The following is a 27,030-nucleotide window of genomic DNA, read 5'->3' as shown; positions in this document are numbered from 1 at the left end:
CATAGTTGTATCACTTCTTGACAAAGGGGGGGGAGGATTGTGTCCCTCCCTGCTTGTTTATGTAATACATGGCCGTTGTGTTGTCTGTGAACACTGCAACACAATGACCCTATAGATGGCGCTGGAACGCTTGGCACGTCAGTCGGACTGCTCTCAGTTCTCGGACATTTATGTGCAACGCCAACTCCTGAGATGACCAAAGGCCTTGAGTGCGAAGGTGCCCGAGGTGAGCACCCCAGCCGAGAGATGACGCGTCCGTTGTTAGGGACGTGGAAAGCTGTGGTGGATGGAAAGGCAGGCCTGCACACACCAGGGATGGCATCAGCCACCAGTCGAGGGAGCTGAGGATGCTCGGTGGAATTGTGATTACAATATCTATGGCATCTCTGCCTGGACAGTAGGCTGAGGCGAGCCACGTCTGAAGGGGACGCATGTGCAGTCTGGCGTGCTTTGTCACAAATGTGCATGCAGCCATGTGACCGAGGAGGCCAAGGAAAATGCGAGCTGAGGTCATCGGGAAGCTTTGAAGTCTTTGTATAAGTGAGACTATTGCCTGAAAACGAGGTAGAGGCAAACTGGCCGTTGCAAGATTGGCGTCCAGAGTGGCCCCGATGAACTCTATCCTTTGCGTCGGCACTAGAGTAGATTTTTCCAAACTGATTATCAGGCCTAGACGCGTGAATAGGTCCTTGATGATGTTCACATGACTGGTGACCTGTGACTCGGAGGTCCCTCGAATAAGCCAGTCGTCGAGGTATGGAAAGATATGTATTCGACGACGACAGAGGGAGGCGGCGACTACCGCCATACACTTCGTGAATACCCGAGGGGCTGTGGAGAGGCCAAAGGGAAGGATCGTAAACTGATAGTGTTGAGGGTTCACCAAAAAGCATAGATACCATCTGTGCAGAGGGTAAATTGCAATGTAGAAATACGCGTCCTTCATATCGAGAGCGGCATACCAATCTCTGGGACCCAGGGAAGGGATGATAGTCCCCAGGGATACCATGCAGAACTTGAACTTTTTCATGAACTTGTTCAATCGTCGCAGGTCTAGGATAGGCCAGAAGCCCCCTTTCACCTTGGGGATTAGGAAATATCGGGAATAAAACCCCTTGCCCCTTAATTCCTTCGGTACCTCCTCTATAGCCCCCATTGCAAGGAGTCTCCAAATCACTTGCAGGAAGAGCTGCTCGTGAGAGGGGTCCCTGAAGAGGGATGAGGATGGGGGTTGAGAGGGAGGGGGTAAAGTAAACTGAAGATAGTATCCAAACTCCGTGCGCAGAACCCAAAGATCCGAGGTTAACTGGGACCATGCAGAGAGGAACGGGGAAAGGCGGTTGTAAAACTGAAAAGGATCCTGGAAGATAATTGGTACACTGCTCTCAGGCGTACCCTCAAAAGTTTGATTTGGGTCCCACTGTGTGCTTGGTGGGACCAGAATTGTTACCCCCTTGAGGTCCAGACTGACGTCTGCGGTTGGTACGACCTCGCCTTCTGGTAAAGTCTTGCCTTGGCCTAGGCGGGGGTAAGGGCGCTGAGGTTGGGAGCAGAAGGATCTTTGAGTCTGAGGTGTATGCATTCCGAGCGAACGCATGATCACGTGATTGTCTTTCAGATTCTGTAGCCTAGGGTCCGTCTTCTGTGAGAATAGGCCCCGGCCATCAAACGGTAAGTCTTGTATAGTGTGCTGAAGTTCAGGTGGCAGGCCTGACACTTACGTCGCATGGCGATTCCAGAGGCGACCGTTCTAGCTGCCAAATCTGCAGTGTCCAGCGAGGCCTGTAGAGAAGTCCACGCTACTTTCTTTCCTTCCTCCAGTAGCGCTGTAAATTCCTGGCGGGAGTCTTGCGGGACCAGCTCTGTAAACTTCCCTACCGTCTCCCAGGTCTTGTAATTGTTTCTACTCAGCAGGGCTTGTTGACTTGCCACCCTGAGTTGGAGGCCACCCACGGAATAGATTTTCCGTCCCAACAAGTCCATACGCCGAGCCTCCTTTGATTTAGGTGCAGGGGCTTGTTGGCCGTGACGCTCCCGCTCATTGACGGACTGTACAACCAATGGACAGGGAGGGGGGTGCACATATAGGTACTCATACCCTTTGGAGGGCACCATGTATTTCTGTTCAACATCTCTGGCTATGGGTGGGATGGATGCCAGGGATTGCCAGATGGTGTCTGCCCTAGCCTGGATCGAATGAATGAACAGCAGGGACACTCTGGTTGGTGCCTCCACCGACAATATACTTATCACTGGGTCTTCCACCTCTGGAACCTCCTCTATTGGCAAGTTGATATTCTGGGCGATACGCCACAGGAGGTCCTGGTGTGACCTGAGGTCAATTGGAGGCGGGCCTGACGATGATGTCCCCGTTACTGCTTCATCCAGAGAGGAGGAGGATGAAAGCCCAGGAACGAGTGGATCCTGTACCGATTCCTGATCCTGGGGGAAATCCGGAGCCAACAGATCGTGGGGGTCTGGTGCGGGGGCAGCAGCTTCCTCCGTACCAGCGGGGGAGATCGGCTGACAGTGGCCTCTGGCAGGCGGTGTTCTGACAGACCGGAGCGTGATGGCACAGTGGGTTCACCTTGGGCTTGGTGATAAGCCCAAGGCATCCAAAAGGACCACTGATGAGGTCCCTGGTCCAGGCCGTGGGTTCCTTGGGTGAACCTGCTGTGAGTGTCCGAATCCCCATAGGAAGCACTGTCCGCATGGGATGATACGGATGGGTGCCAAGAAGGCCACGGAGGAGCTGAGACCGTTTGGGGAGGGTCTCTGCAACTAGCTGAACCGTCTCCACGCGGCACCAGAGAACGGTACCGGCAGTCGTACCAGTACCGAGAGTGAGACCAGGACCTGCTACCAGCGCGGTGCCAGGAGGTCGACCGGTGCCTTGAATCCCTGCGCCGGGGTCAGCTGCGAGATGTGCGGTGCCGCGAGCGGTGCCGGGACCTGGATCAGTGCCGAGAGTATCGGTTCAGCGAACAGGATCTCGAGCGGTGCCGTGAGTTCAACCGGTACCTAGATGGAGAGCGGTACCGGGACTGCGATCGATGATGGGACAGAGTGTGTCTGCGGGACCTGGATCGTGACCGGCGACGTTCGGAGGTGCCAGGCGAGGATGGTCTCAGAAGGGCGGGCTTGCCTAATGATTGGACAACCCGCATCGGCGGTGCCGGGGGTTGAGGCAGCTCGGGCTCCGTCAAGGCAATCAACTCCCTTGCCGTAGAGAACGTCTCCGGCATGGAGGACATGATAAGCTCAACCACAGCGCATGCCGGGGAGCTGGTAGGCACCGGACTCGACGGCTCTTGCGAGACCGGAATCAACGGTGCAGAAGACGTCGGTGCCGCGGCAGTTGATGGTGCTGGGCGGTCCGACTTAGTTAGGCGCTCTGACTGCGGCATAGGCACGGGAGCCGCAGCAGTCTTATGCTTCTTGATCCTCGGGGAGAGAGAGCGGTGCTGGGCAGGAGCCTGGGCCGGTGATGGCTGGTGTCGAGGAGCCTTCACAGTGCCCATGCGCTCCGGTGCAGAGGAGGCACTTGTCCCCGGTGCAGCAGTCGGTGCTGAAGATGGAGGAGTCAGAGCTGCCTCCATCAGGAGCTGCTTGAGACGAATATCCCGCTCCTTTTTCGTCCGGGGCTTGAAAGCCCTGCAGATGCGGCACTTGTCTGTGAGGTGGGATTCACCCAAGCACTTGAGACAGGAGTCATGAGGGTCTCCTGTGGGCATCGGCCTATGACAGGCCGAGCATGGTTTGAAGCCCGGTAAACCGGGCATGGGCCCCCGTACCGGGTGAGGGGAGGGGGCTAATCCCCGATCCCTCTTAACTATATACAATAACTACTACAAAGAACTAATAAAACTAACTAGAAATATAGAATATTGAACTATATACAGAATAATGATTAGAACGAGCGAATAGCTAGGGAGGTGGAGATCAGCTAAGCCGCGCTCCACTGTTCCAACGACCGACATGGGCGGTAAGAAGGAACTGAGGGGCGGATAGGTCGGCAGGGGTATATATCCGGCACCATAGCGGCGCCACTCCAGGGGGCGCCCTGCCGACCCACCGAGTGTTGCTAGGGTAAAAATCTTCCGATGAACGTGCATGCAGCGAGAGCACACCTAACTGGAACGGATATGAGCAAGCACTCGAAGAACTATACATTCTGTTGGTATTAAAACTGACTTTTCTTCTTTTACTCTCATACAGAGTGTGGAAAAGCTGGGGAGTCATTCACATGGAGTTTTGAACTTCTTGATAGGACTTTCGCTTGAGAAGTCAGATGTCCAGATATAAACAGACTATCATACCCCGTTATCTTAGGAAAGCAGCCACCATTTGGTAAATATCCCCGGGGCCAGTGTCAGGCCAAAGGGAAAGAACCCTGAATAGGTAATATTTGGACCAATCACAAATCAGAAATCTCTTGTGTACAAGATAATATATTTATGAGGAAATAATCCTGGAGGTCAACAGCTGTAAACCCATATCCCAGATCTGACAACAGTATTATGGAAGCTAAGGTAACCATGCTTAAATTTCAAATGGTGAATGAAAGTGCTGAGCATTCTAAGGTCCAGGATTGGCCTCCAACCTCTCATTTTCTTGGGTACAAGAAAATATTTTAAGTTAAAAAAAACTTTGCTTTGGTGTTAATGAGGCACAGCTTCTATTGCTCAGCAAGGAAGGAGAGAATCCTCTTTCTGGACAAGAAGTCTCCTTTGGGAGGAGTTCCTGAAAAGGAATAGGGAAGGTGGGTGGAAAGCGGGAAAAGCATGGAATTGAATCGCATGAACAGTTGTAATAATTTTTAAACATCCTCTTGTCTATTATAGCATTCTGTGCTCTCCCATACTGGAAAAAAGAAAGTTTCCAATAGGAGTCTGGGGAAAAGGAGCAGAAGCAAGATCTAGATGAATGATTATTTTGCAGCTCTCCACAATCCCATCAAAAGAGATGCTTGCTGGTCAGCACAGACTGCAAAGAGAAAGCAGACAGATTTCTCTTTTGTAGTTTCTGACTTTTCCTTCGAGGCTCTGGAGGCCTCGGCCAGTAAAAGGAGGACGGAGCTGTCCTCTGTCTAGGGTAAGACTGAAGTTTACCATATTTCCTTTTTATTATTGGAGCATAAATGTCTAAAGAACATAAGGCACCATGGGAATCCTTAAAAGAGCGGAGGGACCCATTTGTTCTCTCACTGAAAAGATCAGCGTGCCCTAATGGAAGGTCATTCACTATGGCTTGGTCTTCTTTCAGAATACTCAAAGACTTAAGCCACAATGACCAACACATCACGATAGAGGTTACCAAAGAGCATGAAGTGGTATCTGCCACATATAAGGAAGCCTGTAATGAAGATCTTGCTATTAAATGACATTCCATTATCAATGACAACTTGTGAACAAAATTTGTGAAATTATTATAGTTGAGAAAATCATACTTTGCCATGAGAACTTGGTAATTAGAAATTTGAAACTGCATACTTACAACAGAATAGTTTTTGTCCAAAAAGTCTAAATGCTTTACATTTGTATTAAATGAGACTCTCTTAGAATAGTACTGTTTATTTGCCTCATTAGCTGCCGCTACCAAAAGATAGCATGGTACTGGATGGAAGTACAAGTATTCAGTTTCTTTTGCAGTAAAATATTTCTTCTCAGTCTTTTTAAAAGAAAAATAAATAATAGCAGGAGTATGCCATACTGTCTTGGCAGGCTCAAAGTGAGCATCATTGCTCAGAATCATGATTTGCCCAGCATAATAGCAAGAACGATGTCTAATAGTTTATAAAGAGCCTCTCAGGACTTCCTCTAACATGATTTGGAACAAATTCACTACCCTCTTCATGAGTTCTTAAAAGCTCTTAAAGTAGTCAGTACATAATAGTCAGGCTGGTATCACTTCCTCATCCACAGAAGACAAGAAAAGGACTTCGGAGGCTGAGCTAACTTCCTCTCTGAGCTGGTCTTTTCCTTCAGAAAGTTGCTCCTGATGTTGAGTATACACAGAAGACCCACGAGGCTTAGCAGACTTCTGCTTCTCTCTCTTCATCACTCTCTTTGAGAAGAGACTGGAAAGGATGTGCCCTATAACAGTCCCTGGGTTCCCAATAAGGCCACTGAACAGCATTGTACCGGTAAAAAAAAAAAAAGGGGGGGGGGGAGCTCAGAGAAATGGCTATCAGGACATCTGAGGAGACTGATAATCCCTTTATCTGGAATAATGGGACATCTTGGACCACCTTTCTGAGACAAAATTTGAGGCTGGGACTGGATCACAGGGGATGGATCAAATGGAATTGCCCACTTCTGTTCATTTGGCACTGGTCCCTGTCAGAAGACAGGATACTGGGCTAGATGGACCATTGGTCTGACCCAATATGGCTGTTCTTATGGTCTTATGAACAGGCTGTAGGGAAACAGGTAAGTGAATCACTCACTCTGTTCTGGAAGTCAGACAATGAATATGATACATCTGACTCCAGATAAGGAATAGTGGGAATGGGACTGAACTGTCCCTCTCTTAAGGTTAGTAGCATGGAGGAGACTGGTACTGAGGAACTAACTGAGTTCTGTACTGGAGATAAATGTAAGTCTCCTGACAGCAATGGGGATTTGGGCTCAGACATCTGCAGTGAATCAGTACTGTGAAGCTCGATCATTCTCTTTACTGTTGATGAACCACTTTCTACAATGCATCAATTGGTATCAATGATGTGGTAGCAGCTGATGCTGATGGTGGGTACTGTAACAAGAGACTTAGTACTGGGCATGATCATAGGGCCCTATGACATCAGTGCCGCAGTGCTGGTTCAACACTCTTGCAATGCTCTCTGTACCTGCACCAGCTTCACTCATCTTGGAATGAAGAGGCAATTTCAACTTAAAAAAAAAAAAAAGATACAAGGGGAGCTTTGTCTCATTTCCTTGGGAGGGTGTTTAACTTTTCACTTCTACTTTCCCCTGGCTCCTCCTATCCTTTAACGTAAGCTTAACTGCATGCGCTCTGGAGCTAACCAATGCCAAGCTGAAAGAAGCACACTCTGGCTCTTCTGTCCATTGTACAGGGGTGGCAGGTGGGCCCAGATTTGAGGCTGACCACATGATTGGGGGGGGTGCCACATTTTTAGCCTCATCTCCCTGGAACTGCTTGTTCTTCCAGAAAATAACCTACAGATACTGCATTTTAGGCGAGTCTCATGTCCCCTCAAACAAAAAAAGGCATCAAGTAAAGTCACTGAGAGGGAAGTGCTCACTTCACAATATCTGAAGCTGGGAGATTTTAGCATAATCAGTTCCCATAATACTAAACAAAAGAAGGAAGGGTATGGATTTTATTTTGCGCACACACATTGAAGTTCTCTTTGAAAAATCCAGTCCAAAGATACTGTGCATGCAGTGCCAGCTGTACTGGGGGGGAATAAAAAAGCGCTACACCTCAGGCCAAGTATGCACAGATGAAACAGACACTGCTAGCAAAAGATCACCAATCTTGGGTGCATGTGCACCTAGAGTGGAACACAATAGGGACAAGCACCCAGGGAAAGACCTTTACAAATATAAGGAATAGAAACAGCCTTACAATAAGCTCTCTTTTACAAATGACAAGTGCTGTGAATTATTAAACAAATCAGCTAATGAACTTGTTCTTTTAATGCCTGACAATCTTATTTCTATCACACCCAATATTTATCATCACTTGTGCATAACTTAGGTGTTGGTCCTGCAAAGACTTACGTACCTAACTTTATATACAAGTAGTCCCACTGACTTCAACAGGACTATACATGTGCATAAAGGGAAGCACATATTTTTGCAGAATCAGAACAGAATCTTTGGGACAAAAATCATGTCTCAAGTCTGTCACACATTTATGACATTATTAAAAAAAAACTAAAGGGGCCACTTAATTTTTAAAAGCTACTTGTCCACGCTTTACAATTTAGTTACCTGTTGCACATTACTTACTAAAACAAACTTCACAGAACAAAAAACTGTTATTGCTGCAATCCACTTCCTCACTTATGTGATTTGTAGAAAGATAAAAAGATTGTTACCTGTAGTGATGTTATGGATGCACTGTGACCTTGCAAAACTGCTAATGGTGCACATGTTCGAAGACACCAAACTCTGATCATTTTATCACAGCTCCCTGCTGCAATCATGGTGTTCTCATAGTTCACAGCCATGTCAGATATTTCAGCTGCATGTCCTCTTAAAGTTGCCAACAACCTTCCATCATCTGTTGCCCAGATTTTTACAAGGCAATCATCAGAACCCTAAAAACAAGGCAGCAATCATCACAACCATATAATTATCTCTTCTGATGTCCCATACCTATGTTATTTAACTAAAACAACAAAATTAGTGACATTCATTGTAAACCATTTCTCACTACAGTCTGAATATATTGAGGAAAGCTACAGAAGAATGTGCAAGCAGAATACAAAGTATGCTAAGTGCCAACAGTATATACAAATTATGCATCTATAAATGTACACACAAGCCCTGCAGCAAGCTGGATCTAAATTCTTTAGCAAGGTCTTTTAGTTTCTGCAAAACGCCAGGGCAACAAACTGTAGATACTGCAAACAGCCTAATTTATATTTTAAAACTGAAGTTATATTTAATATGAAAATTAATAATGAATCAGTACAGTGTTCCTTGTATTTATTTTATGTTAAATTTAATATTTTATGCTATATGTGTATTTCTATTCTCTCCCTGAGCCAGCTAGTCCTTCATGCACTCTCAACTTAAGAAATGCTAGCGTATATCTTCAGAATATATTTCCTCACCTTTCCGGCATGCTTTAATAAGGAATGAAACAGATAACTTTCAAAGAATCAAAAAAAAATTTTTTTTTATTAATGCCCATTGAGATGAATTGGGCAATTCACAACACTCAGAGCTGTTCCAGGTTCTCTGCAAACTCAGGAGACATTTCTGTCCTCGATACAGTAAATTCACATTTTGACGGTTTCCTTTGAAACCATAACAGATTGTTTGGTTTTTGTTTTAAATGAAATCCAAGACCCTGGGAACAAATGAAAGGTCTGTTCATACCTCCTCAGAGAGCACAAAGATGTAGATAGGTGACTAGTGTCAGACACCTCAATGCTTTTGAAAATCTCACTAGATGCCTATCTGCACATTTGGGCACCTATATACTTTTTAAAATTGGGCCCTATATGGCTTGCTTAAAGTCACACAGGAGGTCTGTGACAGAGCAGGGAACTGAGCCCATATTTCCAGAGTCACAGGCCCTTACCACTGGGACTATTCTTCCTCTCCATAGGGATATACACCCCAGCAAGTTAAAAACTTCACCCCAGAAAGTTAACAACTAATGTTTTATGAGCTCTAATCAGAGACCATGGATCAGAGTCAGACATCTGTCATCACCACTTTTTGTAAAATTGAACAGGTTCCAGTTATAACTCAACTAAAAAAAATCCATTTTGTTGCAGCACATCTATGAGGCCCAGGTTTATGATGGCATGTAAATATAATTCATTAATTAAGAGGGACTGCAGGAGAAGAGGGGATTCTGGGCCTTGAGGTCTGGTATCACATGATATGTGCCATGCCTACAAGTTAGATTTACAGAATGACAGTAGCCTAGAAAGAACCTACTCACTCTTCCCATCCAAATAATATGCAAAGTATAATGTAATATATATGGGATGATTTTTTTCTTTCTATTATTATTAAAGCAGAAACTAGAATGATTTGAGTGATGTCCTAGAGAGAGGAGAAAGGATGAAATATTTTAAGGAAGTTCCTTGACAGAAAAGGAGGATACTTCAGGAACAACAACAGTAGGGGGCCTTGAAGTAGTGGCAAGGGAGGAAAGTTTAATATGGACAGGAGAAAGTCTGAGAAGAATCTAGTCAAGGAATTGAGATAAAACTAAAGAGAAAAAGGAGAATGCAAAAGAGATCAGCAGTACCAGGGAGAGCAGCTCTGTCTACAATGAGTAAATAACTAGAGTACCCTGGTCCTCAAATTCACAACTCCTTTGTCTTGGTTGAGGGATTCCAAAGCCCTCCTTTATGGGGCCGTGCTGTGATACAAGCATACTTCCCCGCCCACCAATATCCAGATTCCAATCCCGTTCCACACAGCCTCCCCTGGTCCTTGAACTTGTGCCCTTCTTTCCCTTGGTTCTGGGGCCTCACAGAACCTCCTTGGGTTGTGCTGTGATTCAGGTAGGCTTCCCCAGCCCACCAGTCTCCCCTTCTGGTTCCCAAGCCAGAGAAACCCTGATCTGACTTGATGCTCTCCTACAAATTCTCTTCTCCAGGCTGTCTACCCTGTGACTCTTGGAGACACCCAACACCTGAGATTTATCACATTATGGCGGTAAATACATGATTAACATCTGACCCCACAGCCCAGTTAGTTTGCTATTCCCTTGAATAGCAGTTTCCTTAAAAGGGGCCACGTCATGGAACAGTGGTGGGTTTGTCTCCAAACCCAATTACACCTTAAAGGGGACAGACCAGCCCGCTGCAAAGGGTCACCTTCCAACATGCTCACATATGACCAGTGGCATAGGTACCACAGTTTGGGAACTCATGCACTAGAACACTCTCCCCTCCAGAACCAAGATTCTCAAATTTCGAAATTCTTCTGATGCTGTCTTCAAATAGCTGTAAAAAAATCGCTGGCAAAATGTAGGTTTTATCTCCCTCTCTAGTGGTTGGTCCACTCACAGAGATTGACAACCTACAACTGTTATCAGTTATTATGAGCGTAATGGTAGACATCTGTTTGTAAGTCTAAAGGTTTCAATCCCGCTGAGCATGTTTAACTTCACTCCACTGTAGTCCATGAGGCTGTTGCAGAAGTTGAAAGATGTGCTGGACAAGTCATCTAAGCAAATTTTTCACATTCCTTATGTTCTGAGTGCCCAAACTGAGACCCTGGGGTCTGATCTGCAGAAGTATTAAGCACTCACAGCAAAATGAAGTCAATGATAGCTCTGCTCTGAACATATGAAGCATTTTATAATACTAAATACTCTGAAAAAAACAGGCCGTAGATATCTCAAGTTGGGCACCAAAAATTTTGTTAGTCTCTCTGTGCCTCTACTTCCCATCTGTGAAATGGAAAGAATACCATCTTATCTGACAACACTGTTATGAAGATAAAGTCATTACATTTGTGAAAAATTCTGGCGTTGACCACCATTAAAATGTCAACAAGAAAATTAGTAATTCTATTCAGAGCTCAGTTTGAAGGTGGTGAAATAAATAAAACTTGGGGTCACATCCTAAATTCTGAGGATAAAGCAAGATATTCTAAAAGATTATCAGGATAATTCTTCAGATTTGGAAACACTGGTCTGATACTGGTTCGCTAACTATCATAAAAGACAGAACTGAGCCATCTAGAACTTCTGAAAAAAACAACACATATCCAGGCTCTGTTCTTTACGAAACTAGTTTTGCAAAGACAGTTTTTTCATATCTATTCTTAAAATATTTATTTTCTGTTTCTTTCCATCAAGATACTGTTGTTCTATTAAAAAGATATTAACAGGCACAATTTTTGTAGTATAAATATAGAATTAGCATTGTAGTGAAATCTAATTAGCATTTTAGTGAAATGTTAAGTAAAGCTTGGCGCAGATACAAAACGTATATCCACGGATATAAAGCAGATATCCATGGAGCTGCAGAGCTCTTGCAACAATGATCAAGACTAGCAGGGTGGGCCTTGGCAAGTGACCAGGCTAGGAATCGCTATGGCAAAAGCAGCAGCGTGTAAGGCTGCTACTCGCAGCGGTGTGAGACTACTGTCTCAGAGCCTGTGAGCCGCTTGCACACACGACCAGTGATAGTTGCCAGTGAAGCAGTGAACACATCGTGCACCAGCCAGGCCCACTGGGCAGGGCTTGAGGAAGCACAGCCATGCTGGAGCCACCCAGGATGGATGCTGGCTCCTACGAGCAGTGGTCCAACATGCTGCTGCTGTTGCCGTTGCAGTTCCTGGCCCAGTCACTGGCTAGAGTCCTGCTGGTCTCGTTCATTGTCACTAGAGCCCTGCAGCTCTACAGATATCAGCTTTCTATCCGTGGATATAAATTTTGTATCGCTCAGGGCTCCAATTCTAAGACGCAGTCTAATATGCATATTCTGTATATACAAATTATTATAATTAGAACATGTGTACTTTAAATACAAAAATTACTATTAAGTACATTCTATGTATGTCACACACAAGGAAAATAAAGAAGCTAGTTATGAGACTAAATTAAATAAGAATGAAAGTCACAGAACACAGTTACATACATTTAAGTGTAAAAGGCCGAATGTACAAGTTTAAGATAGTAAGACAGTTTCTGCTTGATTTTACCCAAAATAAACAGAGATGAAGATGTTAACTTATCAAAATACATACTAAAGTATTTAAATAGGATGGAATCTGACAACCTAAAAACCAAGTAGCAAAATCTGAATGAAACACTGAGAAAAGAGCAGAGCAGCACAAACAAAAAACTATTTTTAAAAACAAACTTAACTATTACAGTGTTGCTTCTCCAAACTATGTCCCAATGTGAAATTAGGGCTGTAAATATTTGAAATTGTACATTCCAGTTTTAGTAGCTTGATGGCATGTGATCTCTCTGAATATTGTGTACTATTTCGATCTGGAGGGCTATAATATACCACATAGTTTGCTTTTTTATGCACTGGGATTTGCATCCCAACATATTCTTCTTCTTTATCATCCATTCAAGTTTTACTTCTGTAGTACTGAACTTCCCCACGTATGTGTCTCTCCAGGATAGTTTCATACCCCCATCACTGTGGAGCTATGGTATACTGCAGTAAACTGAAAAGTCTAAAGAGGGTCAACAAAACATAAGGATGTGCATGTGATAGGGGTCCCCTCTTTAAAGAAGTCTAAATATTTAACATGGAGACAATATAAGAATGAGTGGTAGAGAAACTATTTGAATACACACTTGTGCGCACTTTATAAAATGAAACAGCAGCACTGTTCAAATACATGAAGTCTAATACAACATAATTAACTTAATAAAATTCAGAAAAGAGTAGATATATGAAATAAATATATCATCCGCTGTTCACTACTACAGCTAGAACAAAATGCGGGTTATCAGCCTTGATGCTTCAGAAAAGAACCAGATTGTTTAGCTAATGTCAAGAAAAGATTCCCCACTCACCTCTGCCCAATAGGAAAGTATTGCACAATTCACTAGAAGTATTATAAAAAAAGAGAAAGAAAGGGCATTTCACATTTCTTTGAAACACTGAGCAAACGTCACTGTCAAAAACATGAGAGCACACTACTCAAACCATTTGTTCATTCCTTTGTAGCTATTCCTTGTTAACTTTACGAACATTAAAATCAACACTGCTTGTAGTTAAATATTCTGAAAAGTAATTTCTCTATACACATGTCAGAGATTTCTCCCCCTCTCATTTACACACATTAGGTATTTCTTGTAACTCGTAACTATGTCATGTATAGTTACTGTCAGGTACAATTAGTGTTATGGTAGTGCTGGAAGTGATGCCCATAGCTAAGGCTGCTTAACACTTTCAATTACAGTAACTCCTCGCTTAATATTGTAGTTATGTTCCTCAAAAATGCTACTGTAAGCAAAATGATGTTAAGCAAATCCAATTTCCCCATAAGAATTAATGTAAATGGGGGAGATGGGGTTAGGTTCCACGGAATTTTTTTTCGCCAGACAAAAGACTATATATCTATATCCATATATATATATATATATATATATATAATATATATATATATATATATACACACACACACACACACACACACACATTAAGTTTTAAACAAATAATTTAATACTGTACACAGCAATGATGATTGTGAAGATTGGTTGAGGTGGTGGAATCAGAGGGTGGGATATTTCCCAGGAACTGCCTTACTGCTAAATGATGAACAAGCACTCGGCTGAGCCCTCAAGGGTTAACATATTGTTGTTAATGTAGCCTCACGCTCTACAAGGTAGCAGGAATGAAGGGAGGAGAGAGAGAGAGAGAGTGTGTGTATGTAAGAGGGAAAGACAGAGACACACACTCTGTGTGTGAGAGTGACACGCATTGCCCTTTTAAGTATGCTGACCCCACTCTAAGTACACTGCCTTTTTAAGTAGATCAGCAAGTTGAGACAGCAGCTGCTGCCAGCAAGCTTCCTCCATTCTGAGCCCTGTCCTGTCCCATCTCCATGCCCGGAGATAAGGTACAGCAGCACATAGCACTGGGGGGAGGGACAGCTGAACTGCCCGGCAACTGCTAGCCTGCTGGTAGCTGTCACACAGGGAATTTAGCAGTGGACAAAGCAGGTGCTTGCCAAACAACGTTAAAAGGGAGCATTGTACAACTTTAAAAGAGCATGTTCTCTAATTGATCAGCAACATAACAATGAAGAAACAAAGTTAACTAGGACAACGTTAAGTGAGGAGTTACTGTACAGACCTAGTTTTCACTTTCTTATCAACTTTGCCAAAATTAAATTGTTCAGTCTGAAATTTTCTATGGCACGTATCTGCTTCAAGTTGAAAAAAAAAAAAGGTTCAGCAAAACCAGGTCAGCAATTTCTGGAAATGAAATTAGGGAAAAACAAATTGTGCTGAGAGGCTCTAGCTTCTCCATGATTTGGAGCAGGGGCCTGAATTTGGGCAAGAGGTGGGTGGCGGTGGGGAAGAATCACCTGGGTGTCAGGGATGTGCCTTTTGCCATGCCTATGAAGAACCACCCAAATCTGGCCAAATTATAATTCTCTGAGAAACCTCAGCTCTCACAGGCTCAGTAGAGACTTGTTAGAATTTGGCAGCTAAATTAACAGAAGATGTCATCTGTACTAAGCATACACCATCCCTGGGCTACGGGAGCTGAGCAGAACTTTTCCTGTAGTTTTTCCTTCCAGCAACCAGAGGCTCCTGTGACATGAAAGAAGTGCAAACTAACTGTGAATACTGTATCCAAGTTGCTGAAGATATGACCCAAAAAATGCAGAGAGAAGTATCATATGGAAAATTTTGCCAAGTGCTCAGACTAATGTAAAAGAAGATTAAAGTTTATTTTGTGCAAGTGTTCCAGATTTCTCATGCACAGTTGTTGAGCATACTAAAAGTTAATAGGGGAAAAAAGACAACCTAACCATCCTCCAATGTGACTTACAAGTTCAAAATTTCTTCTGCAGCCACCAGCTGCCTCCTGGTGAGCTGACTGAAAAGGGCCCCTCCCCCACTGTTCCCCCTCTCCCGCAGCCACACCGCTGCGCAGGCAGCGCTCTGGGCAGCAGGGCCACCCAGAGGGCAGTTGGATGGGGTGGAGATTCGGGAGGGGGGGCAGTCAGGGGATGGGGAACGGGGGATTGGATAGGCCTGGGAGTCCTGGGGGGCCTGTCTGGGAGCGGAGGTGTGTATAGGGGCTGAGGCAGTCAGGGGACAGGGAGCAGGGGTGGTTGGGTTAGGGTCAGGGAGGAGTCTCAGGAGGAGGCAGTCAGGGGACAAAGAGTGGGGGGGGTTGGATGGGTCGGGGTTCTGAGGGGTGTAATCAGGGGGTGGGAAGTGAGAGGGGTTCAGATAGAGGGCAGGGGCCAGGCTGTTTGGGGAGGCATAGCCTTCACTACCCAGCCCTCCATATAGTTTTGCAACCCTGATGTGGCCCTCGGGCCAAAAAGTTTGCCCACTCGTGACACATGCTGTAAAATCAAAGGCTGCTAAAAATTATCCTACTTGATATTCCCATTTACACATCCAAAGATTGCATTAACTCTTTTAGCCACAGAGGATATACCGATAAATGGGGGGGATCCCCACACCACATGGCAGCAAGACTGAGAGTCAGGATCGAGCTCTGGGACTAAAAATAGACCAGAAATAGCAGTGCAGATGTTTGGCCTCCACAATCCTTTCCCCTTGTTGGTTTTCAGGGCCCAGTGTGGAAGTCTGGGCTCAGGTTTGAGCCTGGGCTCTGAAAATCAACAAGGGGGAAGGACTGTGGAGCCCAGGCTCCAGCCCAAGCCCAAACTTCCCCACTACTATTTTAGTCCTGTAGTACAAGCTCCGCAAGACCAAATCAGTTGATCCTGGTTCTGAGGCTCTCTGCCACACGTCTTTTTTTTTTGCAGTGTAGATGTACCCAGAGTGACACTTCAAGCTCAGATTCAGCTGATTACCCACTACGATCCACAAGTCTCTTGCAGAGTCACTGCTTACCAGAAAAGGGTCTGTCATCCTGTAAGTATGAACTGCACTTTTTATTCCTAGTTACATTTGGCTGTATTAAAACACATATTGATTGTGCCCAGTATACTCAAATGATCTGGATTTCTCTAAAAGTGACTGGTGTGTCACCTGAAAACTTTATTAGTAATGTTTTTATGTTTCCTCCAGGTCACTGATAAAACTGTTAAACAGTACAGAGCCAAGAACCAAACCTTGCAAGACCCCAAGAGAAACACACCCACTGGCTGATTATCCCTTGTTTACAATTACATTTTGAGACTTATCAGCTAGTTTTTAATCCACTTAATGTTTGAAGAATAAATATGCTTAAGTATATAATAGTGTATGCATTTTGTGTTTAATCTCAGCCAGAATTAGAGCTCAAGGCCTCCTGACTCTCAACCCTGCGCTCAGCTCTCAAGAATATCCTACTGGCAGAAGTGCTGGGCATCTGCAGCTCCTACTAACTTCAGTTGCAGTCCTCCATGCTCAGCACTTCTGAAAATAAGGCTCCAGGTCTCACACTGAAAACCTAGAATGAAATACACCAAATAGTGGCCAGCTGTGAACATGTGTTTAAGTGACTTGCCCAGAATTGCACAGAAAGTCCAAGACAGAGGCAGGGATAGAATACAGTTGCCTTAACCACTACTCATCCTTTCTCTTCTTGTAGTCCCCTGCCACATTCACTTTCTGCAACAAATGAGGTAGCTGTCATACAAATAGTCTAATTACCTATACAACACCAATTCATTCCATTTTATTGTCTTGTTAATTACAAGCAAGATTAGTGAGAGAGCAATGGGAAAGGAACAGTTGATTGTATAAGTGTATCCTCCTGGGAACTGGGGAAAAAGTTACTTATAAACTGGGCAATGGATATTAACATTAGTGAGACAATTAATATTGAATCTATTACCATAAAACTGCATTTTAAGCAATTATGCTTCCTCCTTCATTTTCTTTCCCTCCACCTCACCACCAGTTTCTCTCTAAAAGTGTGGCATAACTTCAGACACGGTCATTACCAAAGCTTCGTCACTGGATCCCATCTAGCTGTAACCAGCCTCCACCACCGCTCCATGTTCTGTAGGTCCACTTACAGTCTCATGCCTAAAATATTTCAATAGCTGAGCCTAGAGATTCATTCTTCCCACGTTACCACTACGTTATCACGTACTTCAATAGCAATTTTCTTTTTTGAAAAAAAGATGAAAATGTTGCTATAGCAACATCACAAATTTTTGTAAGCCACACTCTTCTAACTTTCATATTGTTTAGTTTCTTACTTTTTAGGCAACTAACATTCACATGATCTCAAAACTAGAAGCCCTGTCAAACAGACATGCACAATAAATGCTTTTATTACGAGAAATGTGATTAAAATGACTGGTTTAAAAAAAATCAGACAAACGTGCATCCTTGTCATTTTTTGCTGAGCTTTGGACTCAAAACAAAAGAAAGAATCAAGTAAAATCATGCACTCATCTGTGTACAAATGCAACAGCTAGCTTTCTATGAAGCAAAGTAGTGATTATCAGCAAATTTATGAGAAGTATCATTACCTGTATTGCAGTAATGTAAAGGGGGTCCCAAATCACAGACGAAGCCCTTAAGCTACTGGGCACTCTATGAACACAGAAGAGTTCCCTAGCTTATATGCTCTATATAATTTGTATTCATTTCCATTCTTACAGAATATGATTGATGTCAGTTATGACTTCATTTTCTGCCACATTACAGTTTGACGCTGCACCCATCTTACTGTCTAAAGAGAATTCTAGTAGAAATTCCAATTTACAAGGCAGTGTTATATGACATTTTAAAAGCAATCTGTAAAACCACCACTATCTTTTGAATAAAAATACTTATTAACTGTCAACTACATTCTGTGACTTAGCTCTACAAATACAAGTATAGGGGCTTATAGATATCCTTTACGGGGGTTCCAACTTCTGGTTCATCTGCACGGGTGGAACTGAATCGCAGGAAACAACTAGCAAGTGAAAAAATTATTTCTGGGACTTGTTGCCACCAGTGCAGACTGCAGGTGTCTGTTTAGCAACGTCCAATCCAAGGAGGAAGATAAACACAAAAAAGAAAAGACATCTGAGGGAAAAAGCCCCTGGAGCATCATCACCTTCTGACTTACACAGGAAATGCTGTAGACAAATGATGCAGCCATGAAGACCATTATGTTTATCTTTCAGTAGCTTCTCATCTGCATACAAATTCACACTGGATCAGTCAACACAAAGTCCAAGTGGCAATACCTATTAAAAATATTAAAAGCGCACTGGACAGCTTTGCACAGCTCCTATGAAGAAATAACTCACTTTGTGCAGTAATGATGGTTCTTTGAGATGCGTCCCCCTATGGATGCTCCACTACAGAAGTGTCTGCATCCCTGTGCTGATGATCAGAGACCTTTGGAAGCACTGTCTGTTGGGCCCACACATGCGCTCTCTCTCTCCTCATGCTGTGTCACGATGCTAGCTGGCTAATCAATTACAGTTCCTTCTCTATCACAGAGTCAGAAGCAAGAGCTCCAAGAGGAGAGGAAAGTAGGTAGTGGAGCACCCACAGGGACATGTATCTCAAAGAACCATCTTTACTGCCCAAGGTGAGTAACAACTTCTTCTTAGAGTAGTGTCCCTATGCGTGCTTCACTGTAGACGACTCCCGACCAGTACTCCTTTTGGAGGGCTGGGACTTCGGAGTCGGGTCAGTCACAGATGACAGTACTGTGGAGCCAAAGACAGCATCAGAGACAGAGTCCTCAGTGATGGCATAATGTTCTGAGAAGGTGTGGACTGATGCCCACACAGCTGCTCTGCAGATCTCTGAGATAGGGACACTCTTAAAGAAGGTGACAGATGAGATCAATCTAGTGGAATGTGCACAGATGGAGTCTGCAAGGGTCGTTACAAATCTGGTAGCAGTCTGATGCAATTTGAGACTCATTTAGAGAGTCTTTGGGCTGATATTGCTGAGCCCTTAGATCTTTACATCATAGAGAGGAACAGTCTAGGGAAATTCCTAAAGGCTTCTGTCCTATTGAGGTACAATGCTAGGGCTCTCCTAACACCTATGGTATGTAGCATGGCCTCCCTACTGTCTTGGTGAGGTTTGGGGTAGAAGATGGAATGGTGAATTGACTGATTCATGTGAAGAGAGGAGGTTACTTCAGGTGCGGCCTGAGAGTAACCCTGTCTGGGAAGAACACTGTGTAAGTTGGGTAGTTGGGTGCGATAGCACTGAGTACTCCTGCTTGGTGAAATGCTGTACCAGCTGCTAGATGGACCTTGAGAAAGCTCAGGGATAAACCCAATTTTTAAGACATATTCGGACATATAGACATATTCCAGAATACGTGAAAGAGTTGCTGACACTGGAGAGATTTTTTGGGACATGCACCAAATCTGAAACCTGGACCATTTCATCAGGTAAGTGCATCGCGTGAAGGACTTTCTACTGTGTAGTAGAACCTCTTGTACTTCCTTTGAGCATGAGCTTTCTAGGTGCTGGAACCACGTAGGTGTCAAGCTTTGAGGCGGAGAATCCCTGAGTTTGGATGTATTGTTTGCCCCTTGTCCTGTGAGAGGAGGTGCGGAGTGGCTGGAAGGGAAATTGGTAGGCACATCACAAGCTGCATCAGGCAACGGTACCAGATCTGTCTTGGCCAAGTAGGAGCAATCAGGATTATGTAAGCTCCGTCCCTCTTTATCTTTAGCAGAACCTTTAGCAGAAAAGGAAACGGAGGGAAGGCATAAAGAAGGTCCTTGTCCCAGTGGAGGGAGAGAGCAACACCCAGAGAATACCATTCCCACCCAGGAGCAGTACTGTGGGCACTTCTTGTTCTGGATAAGTGGTGAACATATCTGTGGACAATCTTCCCCATCATGTGAACATGTATTAGCGTAATGACAAGTGCATCTCCCACTCACGTTCACGTGGAAGTTGTGACTGAGCTTGTCCATTATCGAATTCTGTGTGCCCAGGAGGTAAGCCACAGACAAGATGACCAGAGATGCACCAATTCCACAGACTCCGTGCACACGGAGGTAGACTTGGCCCCTCCCTGGCAGCAGGCTATGTTGTCTGTTAGGATCTTCGTATGTGATCAGTGGGAGGAAATGGGCGAAAGCATTCCTGACCAGTCTCAATTTGAGGAGACTGATGTGTAGGGATATCCCCACAGATGATCATTTGCCTTGTGGTGTGAGGCTGTTTAAATGCGTGTATCAACCTATGAGCGGTGCGCATCTGTAGTAAGGAGCAACGATGCTGACACCTGTAAAAAGGGGATCCTTTTGCATGCTTTGGTTGGGTTCTTCTACCATGCCAGGCAGTTTTTGATCCTGGGGGGTAGTGACAGGGTTTGTCTAGAGGGTCTCTGTTCAGTCTGTAAACCGAACTGAACCACAGCTGGAGGCACTGCATGTGGAGTCTGCCATGAGGTATCATCGCTGTGCTTGCTGCCATATGCCCAAGGAGTCGGAGGCAGAGACTGGCTGGTATTTGAGGACTGCATCTGAGCGAGACCAGGGATAGGAACCTTCTTGAGGTACGAAAGCTTTGGCCTGTAGCACATCTAGGTCAATCCCTATGAACTCCAGGCTTTGCACTGGTCTGAGAGTCGACTTTTCCATGTTGATCTGTAGGCCTAGTTCTGTGAAGAAGCATATCATGGTCTCAGTAGCTCGATGAGCCTCCTGAAGTGACCAGGCTCTGAGAAGACAATCATTCAAGTAAGAGTAGATCATTATCCTTTATGATCGTAGATGAACTGCTGTCACTTATAGAACTTTGGAAAATACTCTCAGAGCCAATGCAAGTCCGAAGGGAAGGATTCTGTATCGGTAATGGTGGCATCCCAATGTAAACCTGAGAAACTGTCTGTGAGTCAGTAGTATTGAAATATGAAAGTAGGCGGCCTGTAGGTCGAGGACTGAAAACCAGTCTCCCTGTTCCAATGATGGAGTAATAGTCAATAAGGTGATACCTTGAACTTCTGAGCTTTGACAAACTTCCTGAGAGTTGTGAGGTCCAGAATGGGTCTCCAACCTCCCTTCCTTTTTCCTATTAGAAAGTAATGAGAGTACCACCCCTTGTCTCATAGATGTTGAGGTACTGGTTCTATAGCTCCTAACTGCGCGAGTCAATCTATCTCCTGATGTAGTAGATGCTCGTAAGAAGGGTCCCTGAAAAGGGATGGGGACGACTGTGGTGGAGCGGGTAAGGAGGTGAAGCAGAGGAAGTAAACTGATCTAACGATCTCTATGACCCATCTATCCAACATTATGTGCTCCCAGGCACTGCAGAGCACTGACAAATGGTGGCCAAATGGGTGCATGATCACAGAAAGTAGTGGGGAATAGTCTTGTGGAGCCTTGACCTACCCATCAGAAGTTAAAGCAGCAAAGAGTCCTGTGGCACCTTATAGACTAACAGACGTTTTGGAGCATAAGCTTTCGTGGGTGAATACCCACTTCCTCAGATGCATGTGGTGGAAATATCCAGGGGCAGGTATACATATGCTAGCAAGCAAGCTAGAGATAACGAGGTCAGTTCAATCAGGGAGGATGAGGCCTTGTTCTAGTAGTTGAGGTGTGAAAACCAAGAGAGGAGAAACTGGTTCTGTAGTTGGCAAGCCATTCACAGTCTTTGTTCAATCCTGAGCTGATGGTGTCAAATTTGCAGACGAACTGAAGCTCAGCAGTTTCTCTTTGAAGTCTGGTCCTGAAGTTTTTTTGCTGCAGGATGGCCACCTTAAGGTCTGCTATAGTGTGGCCAGGGAGGTTGAAGTGCTCTCCTACAGGTTTTTGTATATTGCCATTCCTAATGATGTTGGAAGTTGTTCTTAGGGGTCAGAGGTTGTACACTGTACCTGTACACATCAGAAGTTACTCTTCGGGGCCAGAGGTTGACTCAACAATTGAGAACCAGGTTTTCGTTTAGTGATTTTTTCCTTTGTCCTTTGGGGTGCATGTTGTGATGGGAATTGTGACGAATACAGCCTGGACTCCGATTAGGGGCTAAAATATCTCGTTTGCCCTGGTGTGCAGATTCCCAGTGATCTGAAGATGGCCCTGGAATCCTTCAAGGAGTGGAGAGTGGCATTAGTCTTCTCAGCGAACAGCATCACACCCTCAAAGGGGAGGTCCTCCACAGTGGCCTGCACCTCCTTCGCAAATCCCAAGAGGTAGAGCCATGACTCCAGTCTCATGACTATAACAGTGGAGATGGATCTGGCAACCATGTCGGTGGCATTGAGGACCAACTGCAATGATGTTTTTGCCACCAGTTGCCCCTCTTGGATGATGACCTTGAAGGAATCTTGAGAACTCTCTGGTAGCTTGTCAATAAAGTCATTTAATTTATAATTTGTGTAACGGTATTTTGCCAGGAGTACCTGGTAGTTGGAAATATAAAATTGTAAAGAGGCTGAGGAATACGCCTTCCTACCGAACAGATCAAGGCGCTTCCAGTCTCTGTCATAGGGAGTTGCCCTTGAATGATGTTGTCGGCCATGAGAGTTTACAGTGTCCACAATGATGGAATTGGGTGGCGAGTGAGTGAAAAGGAACTCTGATTCCTTTACGGGGAACATATATTTCTTGTCTGCTGCTTGCATATCGGGGCTACCAGTGCCGGGGTTTGTCACACCGTCTTAGGTGAGTCTAGGATAGTCTTGTTGATTGGGAGGTTGATTTTTGAGGAGGACGAAGAGTGCAGGATGTCAATGAGCTGTTGGTGCATCTTTGACCTCCCTCCAATGGTACGTGGAGGATGTCCGCTACTCTTTTCGCCAGTTCCTGAAACAAGCAGAAGTAATCTGCCATGGAAGGTAGTGAAGGCAGGACTGCTTCTTTCGGGGAAGAGGAGGATATAGCTTTTGCTGTTATCTCCTCCTCCGTGTCCTCTTCTTGATCCACCATTTCTTGAGGCTCTGAGGCCCTCGATGATGTGGCTAAAGATGAATGCCTGGAAGATTGTGAGGCAATGCTTGAAGCTTGTGAGGCAGTCTGTTAAGTGTGCCTCCCAGGGATCCCAGTATGGTCACTGCAGTGGCATAGGGCCAAGTGGAAGTGGAGATGCCCATGGATGGCCATACCAAGATAGTGGTGATCCCATCTACTGGTACATTCCCGGATGCTGTTGATAGTGGGTCACTTATGGAGCTTGGGAGGAGTACTGTGAAATGTCCTCCAGTTCACTTTCTGAACCCTCACTTAATAGCGGAGGGCATGGCATGATGTGGGGAGATTAACCTGTGCCTGGCAATGGCTCAGTGTCATGATCTCAGTACCAAGGGGCAGTGTGTCAGGTGCTTCTGTCATGCCCAACTCATCAGTCTGATGTAATTCCACCAGGACCAAGTGCCCCAGTGTTGGTGCTGGGGGAGATGTAGATCCCATCTGTACTTGTCTCTCCAGTACTGAGCGGGCTATTAAAGCTCATGGTACTGATGTCAACTCGTGCACTGATGTCAGCTCACATACCCATTTTAGGGAGTTGCCCTTATTTGTTGGTACCTGTACACAAAGAATCTGTGAGCCGATCAACGGCACCAGATACTGACGACCACCATGAGGCATGGCCACCAGATTGTTGTCTCAGTGCCAGCAGTGCAGAAGATACCGAGAAACATGGTGATCGCTTTCAGTTATCCCTGGACTTGCTGAGAGGACTACCTGCTCTCCTTTAGAACTTGAGATGAGTCCCACGCCTGTTTCTTCCATCTACTATCCTTCAAAATTGAAGGGAAGACTCATGCCTGCCTGAAGGCTTATGTCGGAGAGCAGCCTCTATAAAGGCTAAGCTCTTCTATGACTTCTTGGCTAAGCTCTCTATCCTTGTGGATAGGAATTGCTGGCAAATGGAACACTTCTACTTGATGTGGCCTTGACTGAGACAGTGGATGTGCTGAGAGTGCTTGTCTGCGATCAGGATCACCTCGCTGCAAGTGAAAAACTTCTTAAAACCCGCAGAGCCAGAAATACCCTTCTCCAGGGGAGTCCCCCGGCATGGAGAGTGGACAAAAGAACAATATCCTTTTGTCATCTTTTTTTTTTCTTAAAGGCACAGCCAAATAAACAGAAGAAACATGAGAGGCTTCTAAAGAAGCTAAAATTTAGTAAATGAAAGCTTTAATGATCCAAGTGCACAGCTAAAGGCTCAGTCTCTAGCAGGGGCAGTTGAGAAAACTGAGGACGGTTAACCCGCGCGTCCTTCAAATCAAGGGCAGTGTACCAGTCTCCTGGATCCAGGGAGGAGATGATCGAGGCTAGGTAGACAATACAAAACTTCAACTTCTTGAGATGTTTGTTGAGGTGGCACAGATCCAAGATGGCTTTTATTCCTCCTTTTGCTTTTGGGATTAAGAAACAGCAGGATTAGAACCCTTTCCCCTCCATGTGTCAAGGGACCTCCTCTACTGCCCCCAGTTGTAGAAGGTTCTCTAACTCCTGAACAAGGAGTTGCTCATGAGAATGATCTCTCAAGAGGGACAGGAAAGGGGGGTAGGAGGGAGGAGTGGTTGTGAACTGCATGGTGTAGGCTAAAGAGATTATACTGAGTACCCAATAGTTTGAGGTTACTCGCCACCATGATAACAGGAAGAAGGGTGATGGTGTTTAAACCCTGTGTGTCTGCCTTTTCTCCTGAAGGTGCCTCTAGGACCTGGGCAGCAAAGGGGGTCTGAACTGCCTCCTCGCTACCTCTGGAAGCCCAGCAAGTGCAGAATGGCCCAGGAGTCTTTTAGACGATGCAGCCTCACATCTGTCTGCCCTGAGAGCAGTTCATTCCCTTCAAACAGAAGCCTGGATAGAGGACTGCTTTTCCTTGGACAGACCTGAGGATTGGAGCCAGGAACTGTGCCTCATTACCACAGCCAAGGCAACAACTCTGGAAGCTGAATCAGCCGCATTCCAGGCCATCTGGACCACCTTGCCTTCCTCCAGGATGGTCGCAAACTCCTGACTGAGGTCCTGCTGAAAAGTGTCCTTAAACTTGTTGAAGGTGTCCCAAAAATTGAAGTTATACCTCCCCAACAAGGTCTGGTGGTTGGACACCCTAAACTGTAGACTGGCCGCTGAATAAACTTTTCTTCTGAAAAGGTCCAGCCTTTTTGCATCCTTATTTTAGGCATGGCGCTCGCCTGACCCTGCCTGTCCCTCTCGTTGGCTGCTGATACTATCAGCGACCCAAGTGGCAAGTGTGTAGGTATTCAAACCCCTTAGTGGGGACATAATATTTCCTTTCGCTCCTTTGGAGGTGGGTGGAATAGATGAAGAGGTCTCCCACAGGGCCTTAGCAATTGGCAGAGCAACCCATGCCAGTTTGCCACCGTGAACACGTCAAAGAAGGCGTCCAACTACATTACCAGGCCCTGGTCCTCCAGGCCTAGATTACAGGCCACTCTTCTAAGCAGGGCTTGGTGCTCCCTGAAGTTATCAGGAGGGCTGGCATGAGAGGGGCCTGCCATCACTTTGTCTGGCGACAAAAACCATGATGGCAGCATGGGAGAAGGCTCACTCGGTGTTGGCACCTGTGCTTCCAACTCAGTGTTAAAGTCTGCGCAATGTTCCGGGCTCAGTACCGGCGTTATGGGGGGGTTGCTTATCTGAGGCAGCCAGGGAGGAGAAGTGCGAATAAGGCACCAGTATCATCGGTATGCCCCATGGGATTCCAGTAGAACCATTGGGCTGACCAGTGGCCCGATGGTCACGTGGTCATCAAGGGTGCAGAACTGGCCTCCAACGCTAGAGGAGACAGGTGCTTCCTCAGCAAGGGGGTAAACTCCTGTTCCAACTCAGACCAGGCGGGGTCATGGAGACTTGCGTCTGGCAGCTCACTTTTGGTGCAGGGAACCAGTACTTGGAAGGTGGTGACCAATGTCTTTCCGGGGAATAGCGCTGAGGTGACAAGAACACAGACTGTGCCGGGGCATCAGCTGATGGGAGACAAACTGGTACCAGAAATGTGGAGACCGGTGCCTTGATGTGGGTGATGTGTGCCGTGTCGGTGGGGACCGTGAACGCAGTGCCAGTCAACTGGGTCATCCTGCAGGTGACCGAGGTTGTGGTACTGGGGTTTGTGGTCAAGGAGTTGGGGAACTACGTCTCTGCTGCAGGGACCGATGGCACTCCACTGTCTTTGAGACGGCCCATAGCCAGCTTGTCCTTGGGTTGGGAAGCCTTAACCAGATCTACTGCTAGGAACGTCGTGGGTGACACCAGAAGGGCCATTAGAACCTAGCCGCCTGGAAGTCCTCAGGCGTTGAAGGCACCAATAGGTGCCAGGATCCCCTACCACTACCAGGAGTCGGATGCTCGATGAGCTGTGGGGGTCCAGCCAAAGCGATACTCCATTGGGGCTCCAGGGTGGGCTTATGGTCAGAACTGCATCCTTTGCCTAACACCTCCTTCCCCTCTTTATTCGGTGCTAGAGAACCATGCTGCTTCTTCTGGCATTTCTTGGGCACTGGCAAGGTGTAATGGTGCCGAGTGGGAGCCAGTGCTGGAATTGCACTCCACACCGACGCCGATGTACTGGGCGTTGAATTGGAGCGTGATGGCTCCAACGCCAGGCGAAGTGCAGCCTCCATGAGGAGGGCCTTTAGGTGGATGTCTCACTCTCTCTGAGTCCTGGGACAAAAATTTTAACAGATTCTGCACTTCTCCTTTATGTGCAACTCTCCCAAGCACTTAAGCAGCTGCCATGGGAGTTTCTAACAGACACAGGCCTGTTGCAGGTTGAGCACAGTTTGAACCCCAG

General features: G+C 45.6%; 1 protein-coding gene across 3 annotated transcripts in view; it reads right to left on the bottom strand.

Annotated features, from left to right (window-relative positions):
- The window catches only part of PHIP (pleckstrin homology domain interacting protein), a 339,268-nt gene that overhangs the window by 239,465 nt on the left and 72,773 nt on the right, over positions 1-27,030 (bottom strand). For all 3 annotated transcript variants that reach the window (XM_050950076.1, XM_050950077.1, XM_050950079.1), the window contains one exon: positions 8,066-8,287. In XM_050950076.1, coding sequence (XP_050806033.1) covers positions 8,066-8,287 — 222 coding nt within the window. The remainder of the gene's footprint in view (positions 1-8,065; positions 8,288-27,030) is intronic.

The sequence above is a fragment of the Gopherus flavomarginatus genome, chromosome 4, assembly GCF_025201925.1.
Source record: "Gopherus flavomarginatus isolate rGopFla2 chromosome 4, rGopFla2.mat.asm, whole genome shotgun sequence".
In the NCBI taxonomy this organism is placed as follows: Eukaryota; Metazoa; Chordata; order Testudines; family Testudinidae; genus Gopherus; species Gopherus flavomarginatus.
Note: the sequence above shows the minus strand (reverse complement) of the source record. Positions and strands in the feature narration are given on the sequence as shown.